At 44.5% G+C, this 25,701-nt stretch overlaps 2 protein-coding genes across 2 annotated transcripts in view; one reads left to right on the top strand and one right to left on the bottom strand.

Moving 5' to 3' along the window:
* mei-41 (ATR serine/threonine kinase meiotic 41) overlaps positions 1–23,373 on the bottom strand; it is a 117,106-nt gene extending 93,733 nt beyond the window's left edge. Inside the window, exons 1-7 of the mRNA XM_084594359.1 lie at positions 22,862–23,373; positions 22,502–22,639; positions 13,459–13,629; positions 11,492–11,669; positions 6,442–6,565; positions 4,989–5,116; positions 4,344–4,443 (exon numbers count right to left, since the gene is read on the bottom strand). Coding sequence (XP_084450485.1) covers positions 4,344–4,443; positions 4,989–5,116; positions 6,442–6,565; positions 11,492–11,669; positions 13,459–13,629; positions 22,502–22,639; positions 22,862–23,033 — 1,011 coding nt within the window. The 5' untranslated portion in view covers positions 23,034–23,373. The remainder of the gene's footprint in view (positions 1–4,343; positions 4,444–4,988; positions 5,117–6,441; positions 6,566–11,491; positions 11,670–13,458; positions 13,630–22,501; positions 22,640–22,861) is intronic.
* A 157-nt stretch (positions 23,374–23,530) lies between these two features.
* On the top strand, positions 23,531–24,833 carry LOC146198883 (COMM domain-containing protein 1-like). The gene is made up of 2 exons (XM_084594358.1): positions 23,531–23,941; positions 24,195–24,833. Exons 1-2 carry the CDS (start codon positions 23,780–23,782, stop codon positions 24,531–24,533), a joined length of 501 nt encoding a protein of 166 aa, XP_084450484.1. The 5' UTR covers positions 23,531–23,779; the 3' UTR covers positions 24,534–24,833.
* The last annotated feature ends 868 nt before the right edge of the window (positions 24,834–25,701 follow it).

Genomic DNA, 25,701 nt, shown 5'->3' with positions numbered 1-25,701 from the left:
CAACTCTTCACATCCTCAGCTGCCTAAACCAGAGCAGTGCCAAGTACCACTGCATGGGGAGCGTGCAAACTGCACATCGTGACATGCTGGCAGCAGCTGGTGCTCCACACTTTTTTTTTTTAAAGAGTTTTAGCTCTTACTACTTGCATCTGCCAGTTTCTCACCTTTTTCTTCGTCACTTTCAGATTCAAGATGTTGCCACTTACAATCATCACTGGTGGCGAAATTGCGGTCCATCCGTTTCAGGCACAGGATTCTGAGTGGTGTCAAAGAAATCAGCACTATATGGAGCACAGAACTGTTTTTCGAGCTAAATTCTAACATGTGCGAGGGATTCGCACAGACGGCATTTGGTCCTCGAAACCATGATGAGGTGTGACCTTCAGGGGTCGTAGCGAGCGAACCAGTGGTCGTAGAAAGAGAGAGGTGCGGGTAGTACCAAACATACTTCACGTAACATAAAGCATGACCAAGCACATTACAACATCATCCTCAAAGGGCTTTGCTCAAATAGGCTTATTTAATATTAATTTCAAAACAGAAAAGGATGGAAGTCATCGCCGCCAAGCTCCCGCAACAGCCTCCGGCGAGTGGACCTGGTGAAGAGGTAGACTGGTGAATGCCTCATGATATGAGAGGCCGGAAAAAATGCAACAGAGGACACCTGTTGGCCACAGGCATGCCATCACACTACTAGAATAACTATGACTGTGTAGTAGATCGCGGGCATTGGATTCTTGACATGGTGTGAACGGCCAAGCGCGAGCTACCTATGTCTCTTCAAGGTGGACCACCAGGACGCGGCAACGCTGGGCTAATTGCCGCAAGAGTAAAGCCAGGGACGCTAACAACCGTGGTCCCTGGTGCCCGTACACAGAGCATTGAGAGCGAGCTGCAGAAAGTCAAGCATCAGCTCGAAAGAAGCGGCCGAAAAACCCTCCAAAACTTCATAGCTGGCATGGAAATAGTGGGAGTCAATCAAATGCTCATGGCGCTGCGAGCAACCCTTTAGTGAAAGCCGTTACCCACTGTAAGTGAAGCTGTATCCCCTGCATCAAAGTGACAAAGCTGCTTAATTAGCTTATTTTTTCTGGCCCCCATTCGGGTCTGCTTTAGCAGAACTCGAAGGGCACTTGCCGACACACCTTCATGCTCAATTTCCCTCCCTATACCATGATTCACACAAATGAAGCAAGCCGCTGCAATCGTATTATAAACATGCATTCCACACTGAGGCCAACTGCAGCAAATGTTGTTTCCTGTTATGCTTGTGTGATTTTCACTTTCATGAGTGTCTGCACTCGTAATGCAGTATGCTGCCTTGCTTACTGCAATGGCAAAGCTTTAAAAAACGTTTAAAATGCGCACAGTTTCAACCTGCGCTAAAGACACAGCATCGATCAACATTCCGCAGCCAGCCGAGAAAGCATTTTGCTGGTTCAGAAACAAAACATGTCCACTGCACCTTGTCTGCAGTCAACGTATGCCGATGGGCACTACCGCTAAGAAACGAGAAGCAAGCATTTTAGGAGCACACGAGTTGACACAAGCAGTGAGCAATGCACTTGAAACAAAGAATTGTGAATTACAGTGCATACTGCAGATTCCTGTCATGCTTGGCTAAAGTATAGCTAGGTAAACTGACAAGAGCACTGAGATGGAACGAAGTAGAAATGTCAAAATAAAAGTTGTTTTGCAAAAGCACATCATTATATTGGTGATAGGATTATTTCACCCACAGCAAAAGAGCTGCATTAAAAGGATGAAAAAAACAAAAAAACACACAGTCCATGATCTTGTGTTGCATCTCACAAACTTGTTTCAAGATGAAAATTCGATTTAATTTTTTTAAACCTTGTGTGCCCCTATGGTGCAGAGAGTGTTTTTTCCAAACTACATTCAAAATAATTTTTGCTGTTTTTCTTTCTTTTTACTATTGCTTTCATTTGCCTCCTTCTTTGTTTTGTAGTACGTACACCAGAGCGTTCTGCTACTTTTTCGAGTTCTTAGGCTCCTTTTCCCTTCCTTCCCATTTATATTTTATACCAAATGACAAGGTATCTTTTCCTGTTCGTTCCCTATTTGCACAACATGTTCATCGTGCATGTTCTTTTCCTTTCTTCATGTGCAATCAGAACAGTTAATTTTCCCAAGAAAGCTTCTACTGGCCACATATCTCTCAATAATTCATAAGTATGCCTTTTGGGTACACTGCACGCAGATAACACACAGCAGTCCATGTCCTTTGCGCTCAAGAACGATCGCGCTTTCTTCAGGCTGACCGTTCATGTTATTGAATGATTACGAGCCTTGAACAATCCTTTCTGAGTTATCCCTCTCACTTCCCATCATCTGCATCTTGTTGCCGGGGTGAATCATTTTTCTGGAAATCAAACGTGTGAGCTCAGAAATACGCATGTCTTCAATACCACTCCAGGGTGTAGTTCTCCTCTCCTGGCAACATTGAAAATAAAGTTCAGTAAGCTGGCTATGTTAAAGCCTAATAAAATTTCAGAGGTCCATATTCGTGTATTACTATGAGATCATATTATTTAGTACCGCATTTTTCGAAAAAGGAATATACGTACACGGAAACAGGAATAATGCTGGCACTTTTATAAAAATAATAAGGAAAGATAAATATACCAGTCAGCCATGTTAACTCTATACATTTCTCAGACACCTGACATATACTTCCAGATGGGGGTGAACCAGCCCAGCCATATAAAAATTGTTGCCACCAATGAAAATTGAACTGAAATCAATAGGGTAGTCAGTCAGACTCATACGTCTAATAGGACAGCAGAGGCAACTATATTTACAAATATACAGACTGATTGCATGCTTAGCGAACATACATAAAAATAATAAAATGGAATGAACGAAGCATGCCAACACAGTTGAGTGCGGTCGAGCACAGAAACTGCTCGAATTTTGTTGTAATCACTGGCACATTTGCAGCGACTGCTCCTCTGCCACATTTCTCAAGGCTACATGGAATCGGCCAAGTCCCTTACACCGTCGGCGCTGCTGTGCACAAGCCCCTTTAAGTGGTGCTGTGGAGTCAAGTGAAAGCAGGAAAGGCCCACCCCTAGTCACCCCATTTTAGGATACTGGTAGAACGAGAGGAAGAAGATGGTTTGCACGGTATGAAGGAGCACTGAATAAGGGTAAAGGGGGGTACGCCTCAGTTTGCAAGTTGAGTCAACGTCTTGACAAGTGGACTTGTCTTCGTCTGGGCCAGACGAAAACAAGTCCACTTGTCGAAACGTTGACTCAACTTGCGAACTGAGGCGTACTCCCCTTTACCCTTGTTCAGTGCTCCTTCATACCATTTTAGGATGCTGTGAGACCACCCACGCGCAGGTCGGTCGCCGCACGTCAAGCCACGCTGAAGAGGAGAGGACATGGTTTGTAAACAGCAGGGGAGAAAGGAGATGCATAAACCAGCTGGAGGCGCTGCCTTTTTGTGATGTTGACGAGGACTCTGCTGTACTACTCTGCTGTAAATCTCATGACACAAGCCTCACAGGGCTGCGAAAAATATTTGTTTAGTCGAAAATAAACAAAATATGTATGCAAAAGCACGTGAAATGCATTTACACAGATAAGACCGCGCTCGGTCGTATTCACACATGGCCGTATAGCACTGCTCGCTCCTGCCATCACTGTAGCCACCAATGACTGCGTATGGTGCAGATCATACGACTGCCGATCACGCATTACCGATATCCAGGCACCAATAAGCGCTAGAAGGTTCAGTTGGAATTCATATGTTTACATAATCCATATTGGTGCAAAGGTGGATTCGAAAGAACTGAAATTCCACACATACACAATGCGATCCACCCAAAGAATTTTACAAATTTACATCATCCTAAATTTCATGTCAGCTATGGTCATACAGACTAGATCAGACTGTATTTGCTATAAACTCTACTTATATACTGAAGAGTTAAGCTTTTAGATTTTAAGTACCATCTAATATACACAACATTCACTGTGTGCTGCCACAGAGGCACAGCGGTTATAGGGCGCTCGACTCCTGTACCAAAGGATGTGGGATCGAATCTCGGCCGTGGCGACCACTTTTCAATGGAAGCTAAAAGAAAGGCACCTGTGTGCTGTGCGATCCTAGTGCAAGCTAAAGATCCCCAGGTAGTCGAAGTTCCCAGGGCCCTCTACTATGGTGTCTCTCGTAGCCTGAGTCACTTTAGAATGTTAAGTCCCATAAACCAAGCCATCTCCACTTTGCAAATAATATTTTCACTTACAGTTTTAAGCGATTCAAAAGCAGATTTTGCAGAAAACAAAAAAGAATGGACAATAGAACTGTATTATACCTTAGACAGACCAAGCAGCAATTCTTCCAGAGCAGGCGGAGGCACTTTGATGTCAGAGACTGTCCTCAAGAAATCCACCAGGTGGTCCTCCCCAGATGACCTGAGCATTGCACACGTGTATATCGTTTCACCCAGAGCACAAATCTGGGACTCTTCTTCAGAGTTTTCCTTTTTTTTTTTTCCTCTTTCCCCAAGATAGCAACTGCATATTATATCTGGTTAACCTCTTATTTTTGCCCTCCCTGTCAGAATTTCTTTCCAGAATGCTTTGGGGCAAAGGTCTAGTGATGCACTTTGTACTGACACAAAAATTTCCAGTGCCCAACAGTCTCAACTACCAGTATATACAAAGCCCTGTAGTAAAAAGTGCCCTCAAAGCCTAGCACCACTACATGTGGAAGACATAAAGCAGCCAACACAAAGTACTGTAATGCAAGTTCGAAACAGCAACATGCCAGGAGCAGAATAGGAAAATGCATAATCTGTGTCTATAAATAAAAAGCATTACCCCTACCCCCCACCCCTCTACCCTTCTGGTTCCACACAATAGCAGCAGAGACTGTCAGCAGTTGCTCCAGCTGTGACCAGTACACAGCAGCCTGTACATCCTATAAATTGCACACAGTAGACAATGAGCATACTTACAGAAAGGCAGTGCTGTTTTTCACCACGCACTGAATAAGTCTCATAGCAGACAAAAGAATAAGTGTATTGGTAGTCTCTGTCACAGGGTAATACTGCTTCAAGAAAGCATTCAAAGCTTCAAGGCTCGCCTGAAAATGAAAGAATGAAAACTTGAAGGAAACCAGCATAAGATATACATTTCACTACAAATGAACCCTGGATAAGTAAAATTCCTGCTGCAGCCTCACTGCTGTCATGAACACACGTAATAGGCAATCTTTCCAAGTAAACGATCTCTGTATGATATGAATAACCAATGTGAAGAAATGTAAAAAACATGGTTGTACTTAGTGGCTGGACTTTTGGTTTAAACTAATAAAAATATGCTTAATTTAACTTTCAAAATTCAGTTTGAACTGAAAAAGATCACTACTCTAGGAAAGCACAGTGTAGCTAGCTAGCTGCCTAGTACGAGTTATGCTCAGTCCTAGTTTAACAAAGCAGGGAAGCCAGGAGCATGATGTGACGGTGGCACTAATGAATAAGCGGCAGAAGTACACGATTTGAGGTATTTCTCTGCTACCTCACATTGTTTTGCAGACTTGAGAAGCATGAACTCTTTGCCTCCTGCTAGCTAAACATCGTTTGTCAACTATCATCACCCGCACAGAGCCATTAATCAGCTAAATAGGTTTACCTACTGTATGTAGGACAGTGGCATGAAGTCTTGCACAGGCGTCATGAAAAAGTATCTTTTATAGTTACTGTCACAACTCAACGGCAGTTCCATCACTCCCATCAACTTGCGGACTATGAGAATGGATACTTCTCACTCGACCCAGCATGAAAACTCGACAGTAACATGTCAGCCTAGCTCCTAGAAACAACCTTCCACTCCCTTATATTTTTTCTTTCCAGTATCTTATTAAATACGCATTTCTTTTTTCATATAGATGTGAATTCCTTACATAAGCACAGCTCCCAAGTACCATCATTTCCATGTTAATTACTGGGGAATAAATTGTTCATGCTGATTAAAATGCCAAGACCAACTGTGACTTTTGGCCATATTAGATTGGCACATTTAATCCCTGAAAAATTCAGTATTCCATTTGTCGAAAATAATATTCCCTGAAGAAAATTACCTTCTAAAACATACACTAAAAGAAGTTTGCCAAATTTTACAAAAAAAGTCTGACCCCTAATTATAATCTACTTGCATTTTATTTATACTATTAGCATCAGTGTTAAGCACATGTGCCAAATACATGTACATGCTACAAAAGAAGACGGGCAGCATAACACTATACTTATTACAAAACATTTAATAACTGCTTACTTAATCACCCCTTGTCCAGAGTGGAGCAACTCACTGATTATCACACATACAAACACTGCTAAAGTAATGGCATGGATTTAAGCTATGATAAATACTGTCCGCCTATGTTCAGTAATAATAAGAAGACAAATGCACCTCCACAAGGTCACCACTATTCGCTCCCAGAAGTCCACAAAGGGAGCGAACAAGCCTGTCTCGTCCAAGTCTACGACCACTTCCAAATGCGGCCATGTCGTCAGCCAAGCGCACCAACAGCTTCCTGCAAAGGTGCCAAAGTGGCATGGACTTTCAAACTCATTTACTTCTCTGCTGTGCTCTAATTCACCCATGCTGTTCCGTGCTGTGTTACACTCTCATGCTGTGCTCTGTCCGTGCTATACTCTTTTCACACAAAAAGCAGGGCTTCTCCCCTTCATACCTTACTCATGATATTATTAGCCTGCTGGATGCACAGTCAGTGACTTCCACACACTTGTTCTCAAGCAGCTCCTTGAACAGCAGATCAATTTTCATACATTCCTTACATGTGAAGAAAAAAAAATTAAATTCACCTTACAACAAGCCGAACATGACAAATGTAACTGTCCACTGACAGATATAAAGCAATCTACCCACTCTGCAACAGAGTAGCTAGCTCCCGTATGCTACCTCTAGGAATAGAAAGCATTCACACCTACTCAAAAAGTTATTGGAACACTCTCAGCATGAATGAAGACAACAAATCTTTCATGAAAACCAGACATGCCCCCACTGGCTAGTCATAGAAAATGACACTACTCTCCAGTATGCAAAGCTTCAAATGAAGTGAAATAATTTTTTTTTTTTTTAAGAAAGAAAAGGCACAGTACCTGTACCTGTACCACTTCCACTTTCCCATGTTCAGGTGTCCCACTTTTGTGTGGTGGACACCTGAACCTCACCATGAAGGGAGGAAGGTGGGAGTGGAAGAATAGGAAGGAGATGCCACAGTGCAGGACTGCAGAATAATTTCGACCACCTAGGGATCTTTAACGTGCACTGACACTGCACACCCCTTCATGGATCACTGCCTTGTCGTGGCGGAGGGGCTTGCGAAACTCGATGAAGTCGTGAGCTCTGCTGTGTAGGGCCACCCAAAATAGACAGGTCACGGCAGAGAGTTCTGACAAAATGTGATTCACTGGAGAAGGTAATGGCAACCCACTCCAGTATTTCCTGCCAAGAAAACCCTATGGCCAGTCACAATACCATTAAAGATTTGGCGCCGGAAGATGAGCCCCCCAGGTTGGAAAGCGTCCCACATGTTACTGGGAATGAACAAAGGGCGATTCCTAGTAGCTCCAGGACGAATGAAGCGGCTGGGCTAAAGCCAAAAGGACTCTCAGTTGTGGATGTGTCGGGAAGCGACCGGAAAGTCCGATGTTGCAAGGAGATATATCACATAGCAACATGGAATGTAAGATCTATGACGCAAGGTAAACTGGATGTTGTCAAGCGAGAAATGGACAGATTGAACATTGATATCTTGGGTATCAGCGAGCTCAAGTGGACCGGAATGGGAGAATTTAACTCCGGCGACCATTATGTCTTTTATTGTGGGCACAAATCCAAGAGAAGGAATGGGGTCGCTCTCATAGTAAACAGAAGAATGGGCAAAGCAGTGCTAGGGTACAACCCCAAAAACGACCGAATGATTTCACTTCGGATCCAAAGTCACCCTTTCAACATAACAGTTATCCAAGTCTATGCACCGACCACTACTGCTGAAGAAGCTGACGAGAGATTTTATGCGGACCTACAATGTCTTTTAGACCGCACCCCATCATCAGACGTCGTTTTTCTCATAGGAGACTGGAATGCTAAGATCGGGAGTGAAGAAATATCCGGAATTATAGGCAAATTCGGTCTTGGCGAGCCAAATGAAGCTGAGCAGAGGCTAGTAGACTTGTCAAGAAAACAACCTGACCATAGCGAATGCTCATTTTCAACAGCACAAGAGGCGCCTGTACACATGTACTTCACCGGACGGTCTGTACAGGAATCAGATCGATTATATTCTTTGCCGGCAGAGATGGAGAAGCGCTATAAGGCCTGGGGCCGATTGTGGCACCGATCATCAGCTTCTTGTTGCCAAAATTAAGCTTTGAATGATGAAAACGCAGAAAACTAGAAGGCCTTTCAGGTATGATATGGATCAAATTCCATTAGAATATGCTGTGGAAGTGAGGAATCGATTTCAAGAATTAGATCTAGAAGACAGAGAGTCAGAAGAGATGTGGACTGCTGTTCGTGATATAATACAAGTTGCTACTAAAGTAGTTCCAAAGCAAAAGAAATGCAAGAAAGCAAACTGGTTATCTGAAGAGGCTTTGCAAATAGCTGAGAAAAGGAGGATGGCAAAAGTTATGGGGGAAAGAGAAAGATACAAGGTTCTCAATGCGGATTTTCAGAAAATAGCAAGGAGAGATAAGAATGCCTTCCTGAACATACAGTGCCAAGCAGTTGAGGACAACAGCCAATTAAGGAACACAAGAGCTCTGTATAAGACAATCAAAGATATCAAAGGAAGCTTCTATGCTAAGCTGGGCATGATAAAGGACAAACGAGGCAAGGACCTCACTGAAGCCTCAGAGATAAAGAAGAGGTGGCAGGAATACACAGAAGAACTGTACAAGAAGGACCCGAATGTGCAAACCCAACATAAGACGGTTGTGATTACTGATCTCAAGCCGGGCATCCTGAAGAGTGAAGTTGAATGGGCCTTAGCCAGCCTTGCTAAGAACAAAGCTAGCGGAATTGATGGCATTCCAGCTGAGTTGCTTCAAAACCTCAACCATGACGCTGTTAACATTCTGCATACATTATGTCAGAAGATTTGGACAACCCTGCAGTGGCCACAGGATTGGAGGAGGTCAGTTTACATCCCCATTCCAAAGAAAGGCAGTGCCAAAGATTGTTCCAACTACCGCACGATCGCGCTTATTTCGCATGCTAGCAAGGTGATGTTGAAAATCCTCCAGGGAAGGCTGCAGCAGTATGTGGATCGGGAGCTTCCGGACGTGCGAGCTGGGTTTCAAAAGGGCAGAGGAACTAGAGACCAAATTGCCAACCTTCGCTGGATCATGGAAAAAGCAAGAGAGTTCCAGAAACCCATCTACTTCTGCTTTATTGATTATGCGAAAGCGTTTGACTGCGTAGATCACAGCAGATTGAGGCAAGCTCTCCAAGAGATGGGAGTTCCAATTCACCTCACCTGTCTCCTCAGGAACCTGTATGAAGGGCAAGAGGCCACAGTCAGAACTGGGCATGGTCTTACTGATTGGTTTCCGATTGAGAAAGGAGTGAGGCAAGGCTGCATACTGTCCCCCTGCCTATTTAACCTATATGCAGAGTGCATCATGAAGAAGGCCGGTCTGGACGAGTCTTCAGCTGGAGTGAAGATTGCTGGAAAACGTATCAACAACCTTAGATATGCGGATGATGCCACTTTAATGGCAGAAAGTGAAGTGGAACATAAGAGACTTCTGATGCGCGTACAAGAAGAGAGTGAGAAGTTTGGGCTTAAACTGAACATTAAAAAGACAAAGATCATGGCGTCTTGCCCTATCAAGTCCTGGAGCATCAATGGACAAGAAGTGGAAGCTGTGACAGATTTTCTCTTCTTGGGCTCCAAGATTACCTCGGAAGGAGACTGCAGCCATGAAATTAGGAGACGCCTGCTTCTAGGAAAGAGAGCAATGGTTAGCCTTGACCGCCTAGTAAAGAGCATAGACATTAGTCTGCCAATCAAGATCCGTATAACTCGTGCTATGGTCTTTCCAGTTGTGATGTATGGATGCGAGAGTTGGACTGCGAAAAAGGCTGACCGCCAAAGAATTGATGCGTTTGAATTGTGGTGCTGGCGAAGACTCTTGAGAGTTCCTTGGACTGCCAGAAGATCAAATCAGTCGATATTGTCGACCATAAACCCTGACTGCTCATTGGAGGGTCAAATTCTAAAGTTAAAGCTCAGCTACTTTGGTCATCTGATGAGAAGAGAGGAGTCGCTAGAGAAAGATTTGATGTTGGGAAAGGTTGAGGGTCGCCGGAGGAGGGGTAGGCAGCGAACGCGATGGTTAGATGGCATCCTCGAGGCACTGCAGATGAAGTTATGTGATGTTAGGAGGATAGTGAGAGACCGGAAAGCGTGGCGTGACATGGTCCATAGGGTCACGAAGGGTCGAACACGACTGAACAACTGAACTGAACTGACACTGCAGAGCCCACAAACGCCTTTTGCACTTTGCCTCCATCAGAACGCAGCCACCACAGTCCATTTCGACCTCAGGTATTCCGGTCAGTAGCCGAGTGTCTTAACCACTGAGCCATCATGGCGCATAAGTGAAGTGGGGCTGATTCTGTTTTATGAGCATGACTATTCCCATTAGATGGTTTGTTTCTTTTATGCTGTATAAGACTTTTGACCCAAAAGTTGGTTAAGCCTAGCTAAGTGTAAAAGGAGAGCAGCCCAATTTATAGTTAAGTTTGCTAACTTTTTCATCCCAAGGTATCTTTGAGAAAAAAAAGTTAACAAAATCACCCAGATGTTTTTATTTGCTTGTGTATCTTCTCAGGTCATTATGGGGTTAATTCCAGATCAATTTGAGATCACATTCAGTGTTTGAACCTGGTTGTAGCTAGCTATGCATATTAGATAGTTCCCTCGTCTTTCTATGCAAAGCTCATCCCAACTGTACAAAGATTTTTTGGTGCTGGAGGAGATTTTTTTCAGCTAAGCCTAACCAAAATGCTAACAACACCTTATTGTTTATATTGCATATATTACTGTGCAAACCTCGAATGTACCCAGCACATCGCACATCACTAATATCCGCACTTTCAGGCAGTCTGTCCAGCAAGTGAACGTGCTAGTCTATGTAAGGGTGCATTTTCAAGTAAAAAATGCCATGCTAATGTCTAAACTTAATTCTTTATTATATAAGCTGCAGCTTTTTCTGCGTAGCAGACAATTAATCTATTTGAAATAAAGGTTTAGCACTGTGCAGCGTAAAGGCATATTCATGTCTGTGGCAAGAATGCAAAGCATTCCCTTTATAAAGGAATCATCTGCTATTGATAAAAGTTGACAAAGTGCCAGAAGGGTAAAGAAGAACCAGCACACTAAAAAGAACAGGCCCTTACTACTATACCACGCAGTACTACTCACATTAACGAAAGTAACAGAGCGCTGCCACCATCAGGCAAGCAGATGTGGATGTTGGCTTGTTCAATTTTCAATCTTTCCAGCAATTTCATATCTTGCTGGCCAGCAAATGAAATAATGACACCGAAGTGACATGTTGCTGTTTTTGCCCCAGTATCCATGACACAGAATTGGTAGACGTCTACAGTAAAAAAGGAAAAAAAAAAAAAGGGGGGGGGGGGGGGGGGGGAACAAGTAAGATGGTGCAAAGACTTTTGCAGACCAATACGTAGTTGTTCTTCTCTGAAAAACATGGTGAAAACATTCTCTGCCAGAAATTTCCACGCACACTTAAAACAGTTTCCAGATTTTCCCACTGCTGCTCCGCATTCTTATTCTACACTAAGTACAAAACTGCCATTAGGAAATGGCAACGAAGTGCCTGTCTTACACCATCTCTTATAGGCTCTGCAAATTCCAGTGCTGTACGCAGTTTAATTTAAGCATCTACTACGGTGCTGGAATACATGAGGTACCTTGCTCCTGCGCACAGGTGCAATGTACGATTTGACTATACAGAAGCAGCAATGAAATCCGAAAAAGAAAATTTTAAAAAGTTTGTACACTAGAGTTAGTGCCCTGATACATGTTATACAAACTTAGTGATGGCGAACTCATACAAAGGCTTCGTAAACTTCCCTTATTAAACTGACTACAGCAGATGTAAAGCCTCAAAGACAGTTTTCACTGTTTTAAGAACTGAGGGCAAGTTTTCAATGGCACTCCAGCAATAATGTACATCACACTTCTCCAAGAAAAAGTAAATGTGTTGCTTTTCTTACTGTATCAGAGAGAATGCAAGAGGTTGCTGATCACCTACAACTTAAACTGCCACATTTTTTTTTTTTTTTTTTTTCTTATCGCACGAGAGACACCCTGGGGTACAGATGGTGCTTGAAGCTAGCAATGAACAGTGAGTAAACCATGATTACACTGTCTTAGTGTAAACAAGAAGTGTATAAGCATCTGCAGTCCCTATCACAGATGCCCCACAGGAGTTGTATTCACAGATTAGCAGCTAGAGGAATGGTAACAGAGAAGAATGGGTTAACTAAAGAAAATCCCTGCAAAGCGGCTTAAAGCAGTGCAAAAACATCGTCCTCTTGTCTGCATCCTTCAGCAAAAATAAACTTATGCAAATACACGACTTTATGAGACTACTTTAGGATTAAAGCTCATGCACATATATATCATTTTGCGACACTACCGTAGGATTAAGATAGCCAAAATACAGCAATTATAGCTCAATTACGTTGAAATTAAATTCCTACCTGGAAAAAAATCTGTAGAGAAAGTACACAAAAGTATGGGGCACACAGCACATGGCAACAATGGACCCCACCTGTAAGAGCCCTGCATATGTGTAGAGAGCAAAGGAACCAGTTTCCTCAAGGGTTGCCAGGGGCGTAGCCAGGGGAGGTGGTTCAGTGCCAGAACACTGCCTGAAACTTCCAGAGTCGTGCATTTCCCACCCTCCCCCTTCCATTTGGCCTTTTTTTTTTTTTCGCCCATTATTTTATGACCAGCAGCATATACCACCCTCCCCCCACTCAGAAATAAAAGTATTTCTGGCTATGCCACTGAGTGCTACCTATCGTTATAGACCCCTTATGAAAGATGGCTAATAATAACAGAATTTAAAGTTTCTTTGAAAATATGAATTCCTTCCTTCAACAGCCCAGCCATTCTACCCCAAATACTTTTCAGAGCATGATTTCTGTCAGCACAGAAAATATTGATCTCACATCCACATGCGCTCCCAGTCAATCACACTGCATCTTCCACTGAGATCATTACAAAAGCACATTAACTGCAATATATACTGTTGACTGTAATCTCGATGCAAGTTATTTAATTCCTCATACATCATATTTTAGTTTCAAAAAGCTGCTTCAGGCAAGATGTGCGAAAATAAATGTGACGGCGCTCACCAATAAAAACCTCCAGCAGATTGTCGAGAAATTGGCGCAAGAGCCTCATGTTGTGGCGCTTGTACAGAGTCAAGAGCGACTCAAGCAGCTGGCAGCAGTGCCCACAGAGCGCACCAAAACCGGGTATGCTCATGAGCACGAGAAGCCTTCCAATAAGACTTTCACTGAATCCTGAATGATAGAGGACAGGCAAGTGCAAATGAAGAAAGAAGAGAAAGGAATAAATCACAAGGTGGACATAGCTGTCATTATATTTCTGAGAACATGATGCTCTGACTTTGGCTGCAAACGTCATTCAGTGCTGTCACAGCTACTCCAAAATAACAAGAAGAATGGCTGTACCAGTGTTAATAAAAACAGCGCTAACATGAAGACACAAGACAAGATAAAAGGAAGGGTACCAACTCGCCCAACAAAGTATCTTGGTATGGCTGCACCAGATCTTTCACGGCAAAAATGTAGCTATTGTGTCCACATAAAACCACTTTTGCATTAATAAAGATGTACACCAAACAAAACAAGTCATTTCCAAGAATGTTCAAAAGGTACCAAAAAAATATTGCACATTGAAAACTCCACCATCACAGCTTAATCCTTTAGGGACCATTCTTTCTTTTTCCCCCATTAAAAACAGCGCATATTTTTCCTTCTAAATAATACATAATGGTTAATTTTTTTTTTTTTGCAAGGATGCACAAAATTTTGTACACAGTGCCACAAGGTTGGAAATTTTAACACTGAAATACCAGGATCTGTCAACAAAACAGCCAAGGTATTATGCAACCACTTTCTGCTTAAAATTTGCAAATCGCACTCGATAGTAAGAAAAAAGAATATATATATATGGTGTTATTACTAGTGGAAAAATCTGCCTGCATAAAAAATGCATACAGCAGCTGTCCAGCTGACTGCTTTTTCTCATATTTACAGCGTTCGCTACTGAGCATAAAAAAGAAAGAACTTTGTATTCGCAAACAAAGAATGCTAAATTTGCCTGAAACAAAGACATCACTATTAGGTGCAGCACACACTGAAAAACTTTTTGAGCTTGCTTTGTGTACAAAGCGTATAAAGAGCTGAAATGACCTGTAGCAAAGCTTTGACATCCTACAGAACAGAAGGAGTTTGACGCTCGGGATTTGGTTCAAAAACTCAACAGGAACTTCGTTCTAACCATGAAACTTATAATAACTTTATTCTAAGGATCAAACAACAGTTTTGGTGGACGCCAGCCAGTATCTCACCCAAGCATTTTAACCTTGATAAAGCCAAGCACCAGGAGAAGTAATGTAGGGTCTTGACTTGACCATCATTAAAGTGGTCTTTTCCTTGACATAGTTGCTGCACACAATGGAAACCAGTACTACATTGTACCAGGGTTTGAACCCAGTACCTGCATGTAAAGTAGATTATCTGCCCCTAAGCCCTTTCTGAACAAGCAAGCTTCAGCCCTTCCAGTGTTTGCACGGCTGGCAGTCTCACCACCAAGAAAACTGGCATACTGTAAACATAGGGTTATTCGTTTTCGGGTTTCATATTTTTGCAAATTCAGGGAGTAAAAATCGGGCATTATTTTTCAACTTGAATATAGGAGAGAAATCAGGTTTTTCGTGGAAACCCTCCAAAATTCGGGTTTCATCGGGTTAAACTTACAAACTAATAATTTATTCAATTTGCCCGACTTGATGGGTAACAATTAGGGTTATGTTTTGGGCTGCTTTGAAGAAAGTATTTCCTAATTCGGCGTTTCTGTAGTAATTATTAGTCGCAGCGATGTCCAACGGTTAGTTTTTGAACAAGAAGCATTTTATTCACATGAGCAGATCATCAACGTTTTACACATCCTTATTATCATACATAATTATCTGCATGAACAGCATTCGGTCCCCATCCGAGACCTGTCTGGTCTCTGGAGGCATCTTAGCTGAAAGAATGTTCGCTCAGTTCGCTCAACGTCACAGCTGCCATTAAGCTAGACACATCAATGTCAATGCTGCATTTGCTAGCCTGGGGTTGATAGCAGTGAGGCCAGATGATGAGTTAAAATCAAACTGTTTATTAATACTTAAAAAGAGATTCGGTCGATCTGCAGAGGGTCGCCTGGCTGGATGTGGTGCGCTTTCGTGCGCGCCTGCACTTCGTCTCGTCTCGGCTTAGAATGCTTCTCCCCGAGGTGTCGAGTTCCCATGGTTCTTCTTCGAAGTGAAGTTCGAGGGGAAAGCATAACTCAGGCGGGGTTCGCCAGGCGCGAAGTCTTCGTGCGGTCGTAACGGAGATGGAGGCAACAGACCGACAAAGCGAACATGCTTTTCGCGCGGTTCTGCGTGGCGCAAGCACGCTCTCTCGGACCGCCGCGGTTACGGGAGAGTTGGGTCGTCTCGAGTGATATGTGTGCTGCTGACCTGGCCCTTCTAAATTTTGTGCCTGTCCTCAGGATTTCTTGCCGTTGCTTTCAGGCTGGAACTTGTCGACGGCTGCGACTCTTGCCTCGTCCAGGGTTTGCCCTTCTGCAGAGATCTTATAGCCAAGAAATGAGATGTCGTCTCGCTCAAATTGACACTTCTTAATGTCCATCTTTAAGCCGTTGACGACGACTCTTCTCAGCGCCTCATCGAGCAGTGACAGCGCTTCGGGAATCGTAGCTGCTCCCTGGCCGACATCGTCAATGTATGTGGATGTCCTTTTCATGCCGTCAAAGATGTCATCATGTGGCCTTACTCGCACCGTGAGAAAGACGAACTTCACGTCCAAGACGGTGAAGTACCTCGAGCCTTCTCGCATGATGTCGTCGATTACATCTTCCATCACTGGCATTGGGTATGGTGGGTTGATGGTCTTCTCATTCAGTTTTCTGTAGTCTAGGATCATTCATCGGGGCCTGGTTGGGTGGTGTGGTTGGTCCACCACAATGGTAGGAGCAGAGTACTGGCTTTCGCTTGGTCGGATAATCCCCTTACCCAAGCAGTCATTCACCTCTTCCTTCATCAACTGTCGGTCCGCGGGGCAAGATCGGTACGACCTTGTGGCGACGGGAATGTTGTCCCTAAGTTCAATGCTGTGCTCTACGTGAGCGCAAAGCGCCAGCGCATCTGTACACGTTGTGAACGCATCGTGATGACAATTCAAAATTGAGCAGAGCTCATCTCTTTCGTTGGAGTTTGCGTCACAGGTAATTTTAGATACAGTCTCTTCAGCCAGGTCAAGGAAATCTTCGTCAGGATCCGGGCCCTTCGAGTTCAATCTAACGAAGTCGACGTCGCTCTCTGGTGAAATTTCTTCTATGACTGTGCGGTTGCCGAAGGCTGCTATCAGCGTCTCGCCAGTACGATTCATACTGCATGCGCCTGGAGTGTGTAAGGTTGGTTCACTCACCGATGGCGGCATGGAGACGAGGGTGACATCGTTTGTAGGGTGAAACGTGACGTCGACGTTCGCGGCACGACGCCAGTCTGAGCCAAGAATCAGATCCATGGCACTGGGCAAGGGCGCGATCACGACCTCTTCGAGCCGCACGGTCGATGTTCCGACAGTCACGTCCAACGCTGCCACTCGAGTCGGTCTAATGCATCGGTCAAGCACTTCTATGTGATCCGGAGACGAACACGGTCGGGGGCGAACGTTAGGGCCCACAGAGCTCTCGTTAAAGACGAACACGTTTGAGCCGCTGTCTATGCAGACACTCACTGGTTGGTTATTGACAAGGCTTTTCACGATAGGCGAATTGCCTCCCGTTGATTGCAGAAAACAATTCGCTTGCTTGTTTGTCGCCCCGGTATTTCCTGCACCGTTGTATCTGGCTGCTTGGTGCTGTTCCGCAGCGATCGTGGCTCCCGTCTTCGGCTTCGTGCACTCCCTCGAAAAGTGGCCCGTTGTGCGGCAGTTGAAGCAAGTATGTACTCACGTGGCCCGCATCAGTTCTCGCGGCCTTCACTGTTCGCGGAGATCACTGCACCCGTCTGTCGCCACCCTTAATCCGTCGCTGCTCATCTGGTTAGACCGCCCAAGAACAGATTGTCGGAACTGCGTCTTGACTGTCTTGCGTCGCCTGGTGTCGAGCAGCGCTGCGCGGTCGATCAGTTCAATGAGGTTGCTGCAGGGCTGTGCACCGAGTGGATTAGCCCATGTGTCATCGTCAATTCTGCTGAGAATCAGCGAAATTCTCTCTTTGTTCGCCATCGGGTATGGAGATTTGTCAAGCAGAGCATTTTTCGAATACATGTACTTGACCAATGTCTCTGAATTGCACAGTCTTCAATCAGCCTGCAGGTCCAGGAATTCCTGCATCATGAGCTTTCGGTCAAAGCGTGAGGCGAAGACTTGCTTCTATGAGTCCCACGATTCGCAACTCATGCCGTAAGAGCTGTGCCAATCCTTCGCGGCTCCCTGCAGCCGTGTTGATGCAGTAGCGAGCGTCAGTGATGGGGACCAGTGTGCCAACGCAGCTACGCGCTCCACCTGCGATATCCACGTCTGGACATTTTGTTGCGCATAGCCGTCGTACTGGGGGATAGCGGACGCGGTGCTGTTGGTTGACTGTATCAGAACGGACTGAGCTGGCTCTGACACTCTCGACAATACCTCCGTCACCTGCAGTAGCGCGTGTTCGAACATGGCCATGATTTCGCTCAGGCTTGGCGAACCTTCGGGAGCTGGAGCGTTGTTCGCCGGCCAGGACTGCGGAGGTGTATCATGATTGGTGTCTGCCGGCCGTTGGTTCGTTGTCGTGGTAGGGGCGAGACTTCCGTCGTTGCATTGGGAGTCTGTATCATGCCCCGTTCTTGTCGACACTGGATGCAGTAGCCCCGTTGCGTAACTCGCTGCGTGTGACGTGAATCGTTGGGCTACAAGCCGTTCCAGTTCGTCAACTTTTGCCTGCAGAACTTCGAATATTGTCAGTCCCTCCGTGTCCGCTCCTCCTTTATCATCGCCTACTGCTACAACCTGGCTGGTAGCCAAGTCGGACGCAGTTAGCGAGGCCTGAAGGCAAACGTTGTCGTCCAGGAGGCGTGTGACGAGAACATCCTTACGACCACTGCACGGTAGTCCACGGGTTCAAAGCTCGTCGGCCAGCCGCTGTTTTTTCAACCCGATGAGAACACTGCGCATTATCAATTTTGCTGGTGACCAGATGAGGATGGTTTCGGAACTCATCAAGGTTGTTCTGCTGCGCACTGTGAATTCTTGTGGTTCTTCAAGTGCGCGAGACGCCTCTGCAGATCCTGTCGGCTGTACCATGATAGCAGTAAGGCCAGATGATGAGTTAAAATCAAACTGTTTATTAATACTTAAAAAGAGATTCAGTCGATCTGCAGAGGGTCGCTTGGCTGGATGTGGTGCGCCTTCATGCACGTCTGCGCTTCGTCTCGTCTCGGCTCTTAATGCTTCTTCTCCGAAGCGAAGTTCGAGGGGAGAGTATAACTCAGGCGGGGTTTGCGGGGCGCGAAGTCTTCGCGCGGTCGTAACGAAGGTGGAGGCAACAGACTGACCGAGCGAACTTGCTCTTCGCGCGGTTCCGCGTGGCATAAGCACGCTCTCTCGGGCCACCGCGGTTACGGGAGAGTTGGGTCGTCGCGAGTGACATGTGTACTGCATACAGGGTAGCACACAGTTGCGTCATTCCTCCATGACTTCAACCCTTTTACTTGTGAAGCTTGCTTCCAGCAAGTACTGGTTAAACTCCTCGCGATGCGAGCCTACATCGTCCGTTATGGAATTAGAGAGCTCTCTAGTCCTCAAACGACTGACTCAGAAGACGCTTCTGCAATGGATCGAGTATGGCACCAAGCTTCCACATTGTCAACTGGTTTTCTTCTTTGTCTGAGACGTTCCATTTCGGAGTGCAGTTCGATTTTGTGGAGATTTTCTCACAAAAAATTTTTAGAATATTTAGAGGTTTTTACAAATGTGGCACTGCTCTTAGGTAACAGTGACAAAACCATTTTTGCCCGATCGCTTTTACCGATCATCGTAGAAAGACTGTTGACAGTCTGCTGTAGCTTGACGTTTACGAGGTGATCGAAGCTTGGCATCAGACGTTTTCTGCTCTCAAGTGTTTTCTAAACATCAAAAAGTAGCTCGAGTGCATCTCTCATTAAGACTGCCTTCGCATAAAGAATCGTCTTTTTCAGAAAGCATTGCTCGAATAGCTTCTGCTTTGGTGCTTTCATACGAACTTTCAACAAGTTCTGTTAATGAGTTCCGCATTTCTTGAAGACAAGCGCTTTCTAGAAGCTATGCTTTTGTTCGAAACTACAGAAGGAGGCTTCTTTACATCAGGGCCAAACCGGATATTAGGCACAAGTTTCTATGTATTTTTGGTGCAGCTTGTTAGCGTACTTAAATAATGCTCCAAACTTGATCACTATGGATTGAACATAAGACATGCATTGTGACAAAATGGCATGGTCAACGCTGACATAAATCAAACGTGCTAAGTCCTTCATATGCAAGATGTGGATCGCTTCAGATGCATAGACCTCACGTAACATTTTTCGCATTTACTCCACCGGGTCTGTGGCTACAGCTACAACATCCTTCCACATCTTTCCTATAATCAGGAGAGCCTAAGCAGACTACCCTGACACTGTGTAGCTGGTTCTTTTTTGCTTCTTTTTTGCTTGTTTAATATAGCAGCACAGGAGAATGATAATGATAGGCACTCTGGTTATGTCAGGGGATTCGTCAATGATAACACTAAATAACTGCTTGCATATCATCACGGATTTAGCCATGTCGTCAAAAGCTTCTTTCATGTATTTAATCTCAAGTCGTCGTCCTGTCGACATAGTTTTAGCGGCCTTGCAGTATTTGCATACAAAATCACCCACAAGTCCGTTCGCCTACTGCAAACTGATTCCACTGTACGCCAGCGCACGAACGAAGTCGTGAATCACGCCATCCCCTTCATTGTCTTTCGCACGCTGCCTAAAGGTAAAAACGAAGACGTTCTCGCCTTTACAGCTTTCTGGACCACTATCTTCAACTTCTTATCACAGAATGACGAAAGATGCTCGTGAATTTCGTCGTAGGGTTTCTTCTCTGGATCGGTGACCATCTCGGTTCTGCAGTACTAGCATACTAGTGCGCGGCTACCTTCAGTCTTTCGCTGCAATCTCTAGATTCTTGTGTTCTTCACACCAGTCATCCAATGTCTTTGCTTTTTTTCCCATCTTGAATGCTTGTTAGCAGTGTTGTGAATGCACAACGTGTAAATGTCATTCCTGTGTGTGCATGAGCTGCTCGCGGCTTTGTTCGAGAGTGCGACGTTAGATAGCGCCACGGGTCCTGAAGTCAACGACTGTCGTCAGCCGCCTATGCTGCTTCTCACCTGCGCACCAACTGTGAGCACAGCAGTTCCGTGGACACAGTTGTTCCAGAAATCGGGAAAAATCGGGTTTAACCCGATTTTTTTAGGAACATGTTCGAGGTGCGAAAACCGGGTAAAGTCGGGTTTTACCCGAAAACGAACAACCCTACGTATATGACATAACCAGAAGTGGATTTAAGAGGTGAGAGAGAAAGGGAAGGGGTGCCTCTTTCCCTCACCAAGCAAGAAATTACACATGGGGAAATCATGCTGAACCATATTTTTTTTTACTAAAAAAACTTCCCAGAACACAAAGTTCTAATAGAACTAGTAGAAGTTAAAAGAGGATTGGTAGTAAAAGCTGCACAGAAGTTCTATCAGGTCTGCAGGCCACACCTCGAGCGAGCGTGCAACAAGTTTGATGAGATCAGCAAACTTTCGTGGGCCCCTCTAGAGCCAGCACCACTATTACACAATGTGCAAAAAAGTGAATAGCAGAATTCAGTCCCATCTGTCTTGACAAGAATGCTTATTTTTTGATGAAGCCTATATCATTTTACGTTATGTCATGACCAAAAAACGATGGGAATTGGAGAGCCATAATAAGCCATGTCCTTCAGCTCTGAGGCAAATGATGTTCCTTGCCACAAAAGGGCAGTTATGTGCTTGCCAGCAACAAATACACCAGTGGAAAGGGTGTTTTCTTTGATGAACAAGCTCCGGTCTGCAGAGAAGATGCAGCTTCAAGTGACGACACTTAAAGTGATGCTGATGCTCAAAGTGAATATCCACATGACATGTGAACAATACACAGGCACATCTGCAAGAATGAAGAAATGCTGATGATCCATTCAAGCCAGAAGTATTAGATGTATATACCAACTAGACTATGCCAACTAGGCAATACCTGGAGGAAAAAGAATTCTGCATGATGTAGATAGGTAATAAAAAGTACCACATGACTATTCATTATGACCCCTCACTCCCCCCCCCCCCCTCCCCCCTTCTGCTTTGGTGTCCGAGGAATATGGTCACTTTAGCCTCAGTGCTAAGAAGATATGGATTCCATAATGACGTAAATGTGAACGTAGTAGTGAACTTTACACATTACCCTTGCTTTCATAATCATTTCAATACAAACCAATGCAAAAGAAAAGCTAGCTATTTAAAGCAAGTTCACTTTATTTTGCTTTCTAATGTGATAGACTAAGCAAAAAGAAAAGGAAGGAAAACAGTTAACAGAAAAACACAGAATGCTCTTGTTAATTACAACTTAAAAATTGAACTGCTGGTTCACTCGGCCTGATATGCTGTGGCCTCATCAATGTGAAGTATGTTAAAAATACTCCCACTAATTCAAACTAATTTTCATCTCCATCAAGTTTATCTTATCAAGAAATTACTATTTTTTTTTAACTTTTTGCCTTTTCTAGGGAATAAAATTATGACACTGATCATTTAGTGTTTACGTTCGATGAGCAATTAGGATACTTAAGGATACTAAAATTTTCATCCCGTTAGAAAGGTACATGTAAGCTTTAACTATTGTTTCATGTAGTATGTCACACAAACCTGACATCCTTTGGGTGGGATTCCTACTATTTTTCAAGACGTGAGAAAGAAGTGCCAGAATGTTTTCTTTCCTGAGCTTATGCTGTACTGTAAATGATATGGCTGGTATTTTAAGCGTGTGCGAACCTTACGACACAGTTATGTGCAACACTGCGAATCACTCACGAAGGGCAGTTTGCTCTGTGGCATCGCCTTCGTTGCTCTCCTGGGGCAGGAACAAAACTGGCAATGCATGGACGCAGTGTTGGACACACTCAAGTAAGCGCTCCAAAACAGGTTGAATCTGTTCGGCATCTGCGAATGCTGAGAAAAACAACACCAACACGAAACTTATCGCCTTGAACTTTATCCATAAACAAAACCCTATATTTACACGGGGTCGCCCCTAGAAACGTATCAGCGTTGCAAAGCGAAAATTTTTAATATAGTAATGCAGATGCTCGAACAACCATACAGAAAGAGAGAGAAGTTTGCAGCTTACTACGCATTAGTCGCATGTGAATTCAGGGCCCGGGTAAAACTCACCTTTCTCTGTGTCATTCAACAAGGACGTCAGAATATTGTCTAGGATCTGTCTGTAGCGAGATGTTTGCTCATCTTGAAGATCTGTCACTTGGGTGGAGCCTTCTTGTATCTCCCTTATAGCTGACAATGCTGTCAAAGAGTCGGGATGCTTAAACTCCATTTGCGCTTGCATCTCCTGTCAGATCGTGTTCAAGATTAACAATCAAGCCCTAAGTTTGTACTCTGTGCCAAACAGCGCTAAAGAAGACTCCTGCATGTAACGCCAGTTGATTTTAGTGAACGCACTGTTAACATTTTGCACAGTTAATTCATGATGTAGTACACCGGCTTGAGGCGTACTTGTCATTGCTCGTCATACTCGTATCGCCCGTATGCTTCGAAAAGCTGCACAAACCGCACAACGGAAGTTAAACAGGTTAAACACTCGCGGCAAATCGCAAATCTTCGAACGGAAATGGGAGCGACGCCAGCAGTCGGTGCCTTCTACCATGGTCGGTGCTGCCACAACTTGGCCACCCGAGCCATGCCCGAGCCGCTACAGCTTTCAGAACGTAATATTGCACAAAAAAAAGACATAAATATTTTTTTATAACAAACAATATGCAGTTTTTTTTTTTTTGTCCAAAAACGAAACCAGAATTGGGTGCAAGTTACGCAGTAGTCGATAACAGCCGACAGCCAAAGCAAGATGGGATGGGCGTTGCATAGGTCCCTTTGGTCCACTTGTATACCCTACTTGTGGGGTCTGGATCTACCGTAGTGTGTGGGATCTACCGTAGTGGCTGTAGCGTAGGTACTGCGGGCATCGAGTCGTACTGCGGGCATCGAGTCACAGTGATGTGCTAAGAGAATAGTCCTTCGATAGACTGTCTAGCGACTTCGGTTATAAGGGACAGAACGTTCAGCTCAGTTTCCGAGATGAGTAAGGACGCATTTTTTGGTCTGCTGTGCGGTTTAGCTCAGCGGTTGTATTATGGCAACGCCGATGCGACAGACGAGCTTTTGAAAAACGAGTTATATCCTTCAGCTTCAGATGCCGAGTTGTCTAAACTAGTTTCTAAAGCTACCACAGTACTCAAGGTAAGCCCCTAATAATGTAGTTACATATTGACTTGCAATGTAAAGAAGGAGAGTTTAAAACTACAGGTCATAAATTCTCATTATGTGGTCATCCATCGTGTAGAACTTCTCATGACGGGCAAGCTCTAGCATGCACCATCTTGCACTGCTGCGTGGCAGCTTCTTTCATACTTTCCCGTTTCCTGCGCGGTATTGTTTTACCACATATATGGTAACCTCCTGCAGTTGTTTAAACGCTGTTTCTTGTAACCAGACGCTTGCTGCTTCCAACATGGACTGGACTCAGCTGGAGGCGTTCCTGACCTCTCAGACCAAACGCCAGGAAGGCGGCCTTACGCAAGAGCAGGCGGAGAGCACTTCCCGCTTCTGGAGAAACCACCGCGCGCGTGTGCGGGCCAGCGTCGTGGCTCAGAGCCGTTGGAATCACGGCCTTGACTCTTGTTCGTGGAGAGTGGACCTCGAAGGCCCCACAGCTCAAGTGTCCGTGGGAAAGTTGCAGTTCCAGCTGGGCAAAACAGAACTTGAGTCCCTGCTCCAGAACATGGCAGCCATTCAAGTCGCCCTGGACAAGCACTGTCCTAGGGCAAAGTGACAGCCGAACGGGATTGCGGATGCTGAACCATCGCGATGGCTGAACAAAATGAACCTGTGGCTTCTTGAAGTGCTTAGATGCCATGCATGCACATCAACGCAGCATTCAGTTGGCGCGTGTAATCAATGAAGCCTGCTGATAAACGAAGGCAAATATGACAGATAAAAGATTAAAAAAAGACTGAAAAACAGATGTTAATGACAGTGTTTACGTTTCTCATTCGCCTTTTCAAATCGCGTACAAGAGTGCGTACCGCAGTATATGTAGTACAAACAATAAAATCTGTCTATGATAGCAGTAGCTTCAAAAAGTCTTGACAATGATAATTTTCTCTTCGTTTACATTTTTCAATACGGGGTACGGTGAATTTCACAGGAGTCTAATCACGCGCCGATCGCATCACAATACCGCACTGGTGGTCATGTCAGCTATTACCTGCTCCTTAACCTCCCACTAAGATGATAAATTTCTGAAAGTGGGAACTCATTTAAAACAAGCACCATGGTAATAGCCACAGGTACATTTTCAATGCAGGCCATACATTCCATTTTAATTCATTCTTTTGTGTAGGTGAGTATTCTAGATTAGGGGACAACGGACAGGTCCCTCGTCTCTCTCTCTCTCTTGTGTGCGTTAATTTTTTGCACCAGGATCTTTTCTCAATTTTTTAAAAGATGTTGAACCAACTAGCCCGGCAACATGCTTTATTGATGTATTGTAGATCATGTGCATCACTACTAGTGTACACCAGCTGCCATGCTAGCAATCAGCACAAGCTCTTGGACACCCAATAAATAGTAGGCTGCCAGAAATTATGCACTGGTGTAAACCAATATTCGTGGCAACATTTTAAACTGCATATGCAAAAGCTGCACATTTTTTTGCTCAGTCTTGTATTGGAAATGAGTCAAGTGTTCAGCATCAACTGTTACGTTCACTGCACTGGCATACATTCCAATCATGCACGATTAAGTTGTCGCTAGAATTACTGGGGAGCCGACTATGCGTGTCATTGCAGCAGGTCAAGAGGTCTTCAGACTGAAAACTACATGCAGCTCTCAGTGCAATGATAAGTCTGCAAACCGACAGGTTGTCCTTCATGACATTAACAAATATTAACAAGTTTTACCAATAGAAAGAAAACTATTCACCAAGCTTTTGATTGCAG

The sequence above is a fragment of the Amblyomma maculatum genome, chromosome 2 (genome assembly GCF_055883805.1).
Source record: "Amblyomma maculatum isolate TAMU_Amacu chromosome 2, ASM5588380v1, whole genome shotgun sequence".
Taxonomy (NCBI): domain Eukaryota; kingdom Metazoa; phylum Arthropoda; class Arachnida; order Ixodida; family Ixodidae; genus Amblyomma; species Amblyomma maculatum.
The sequence above is the reverse complement of the archived record's forward strand: the minus strand, read 5'-3'. Positions and strand labels throughout refer to the sequence as shown.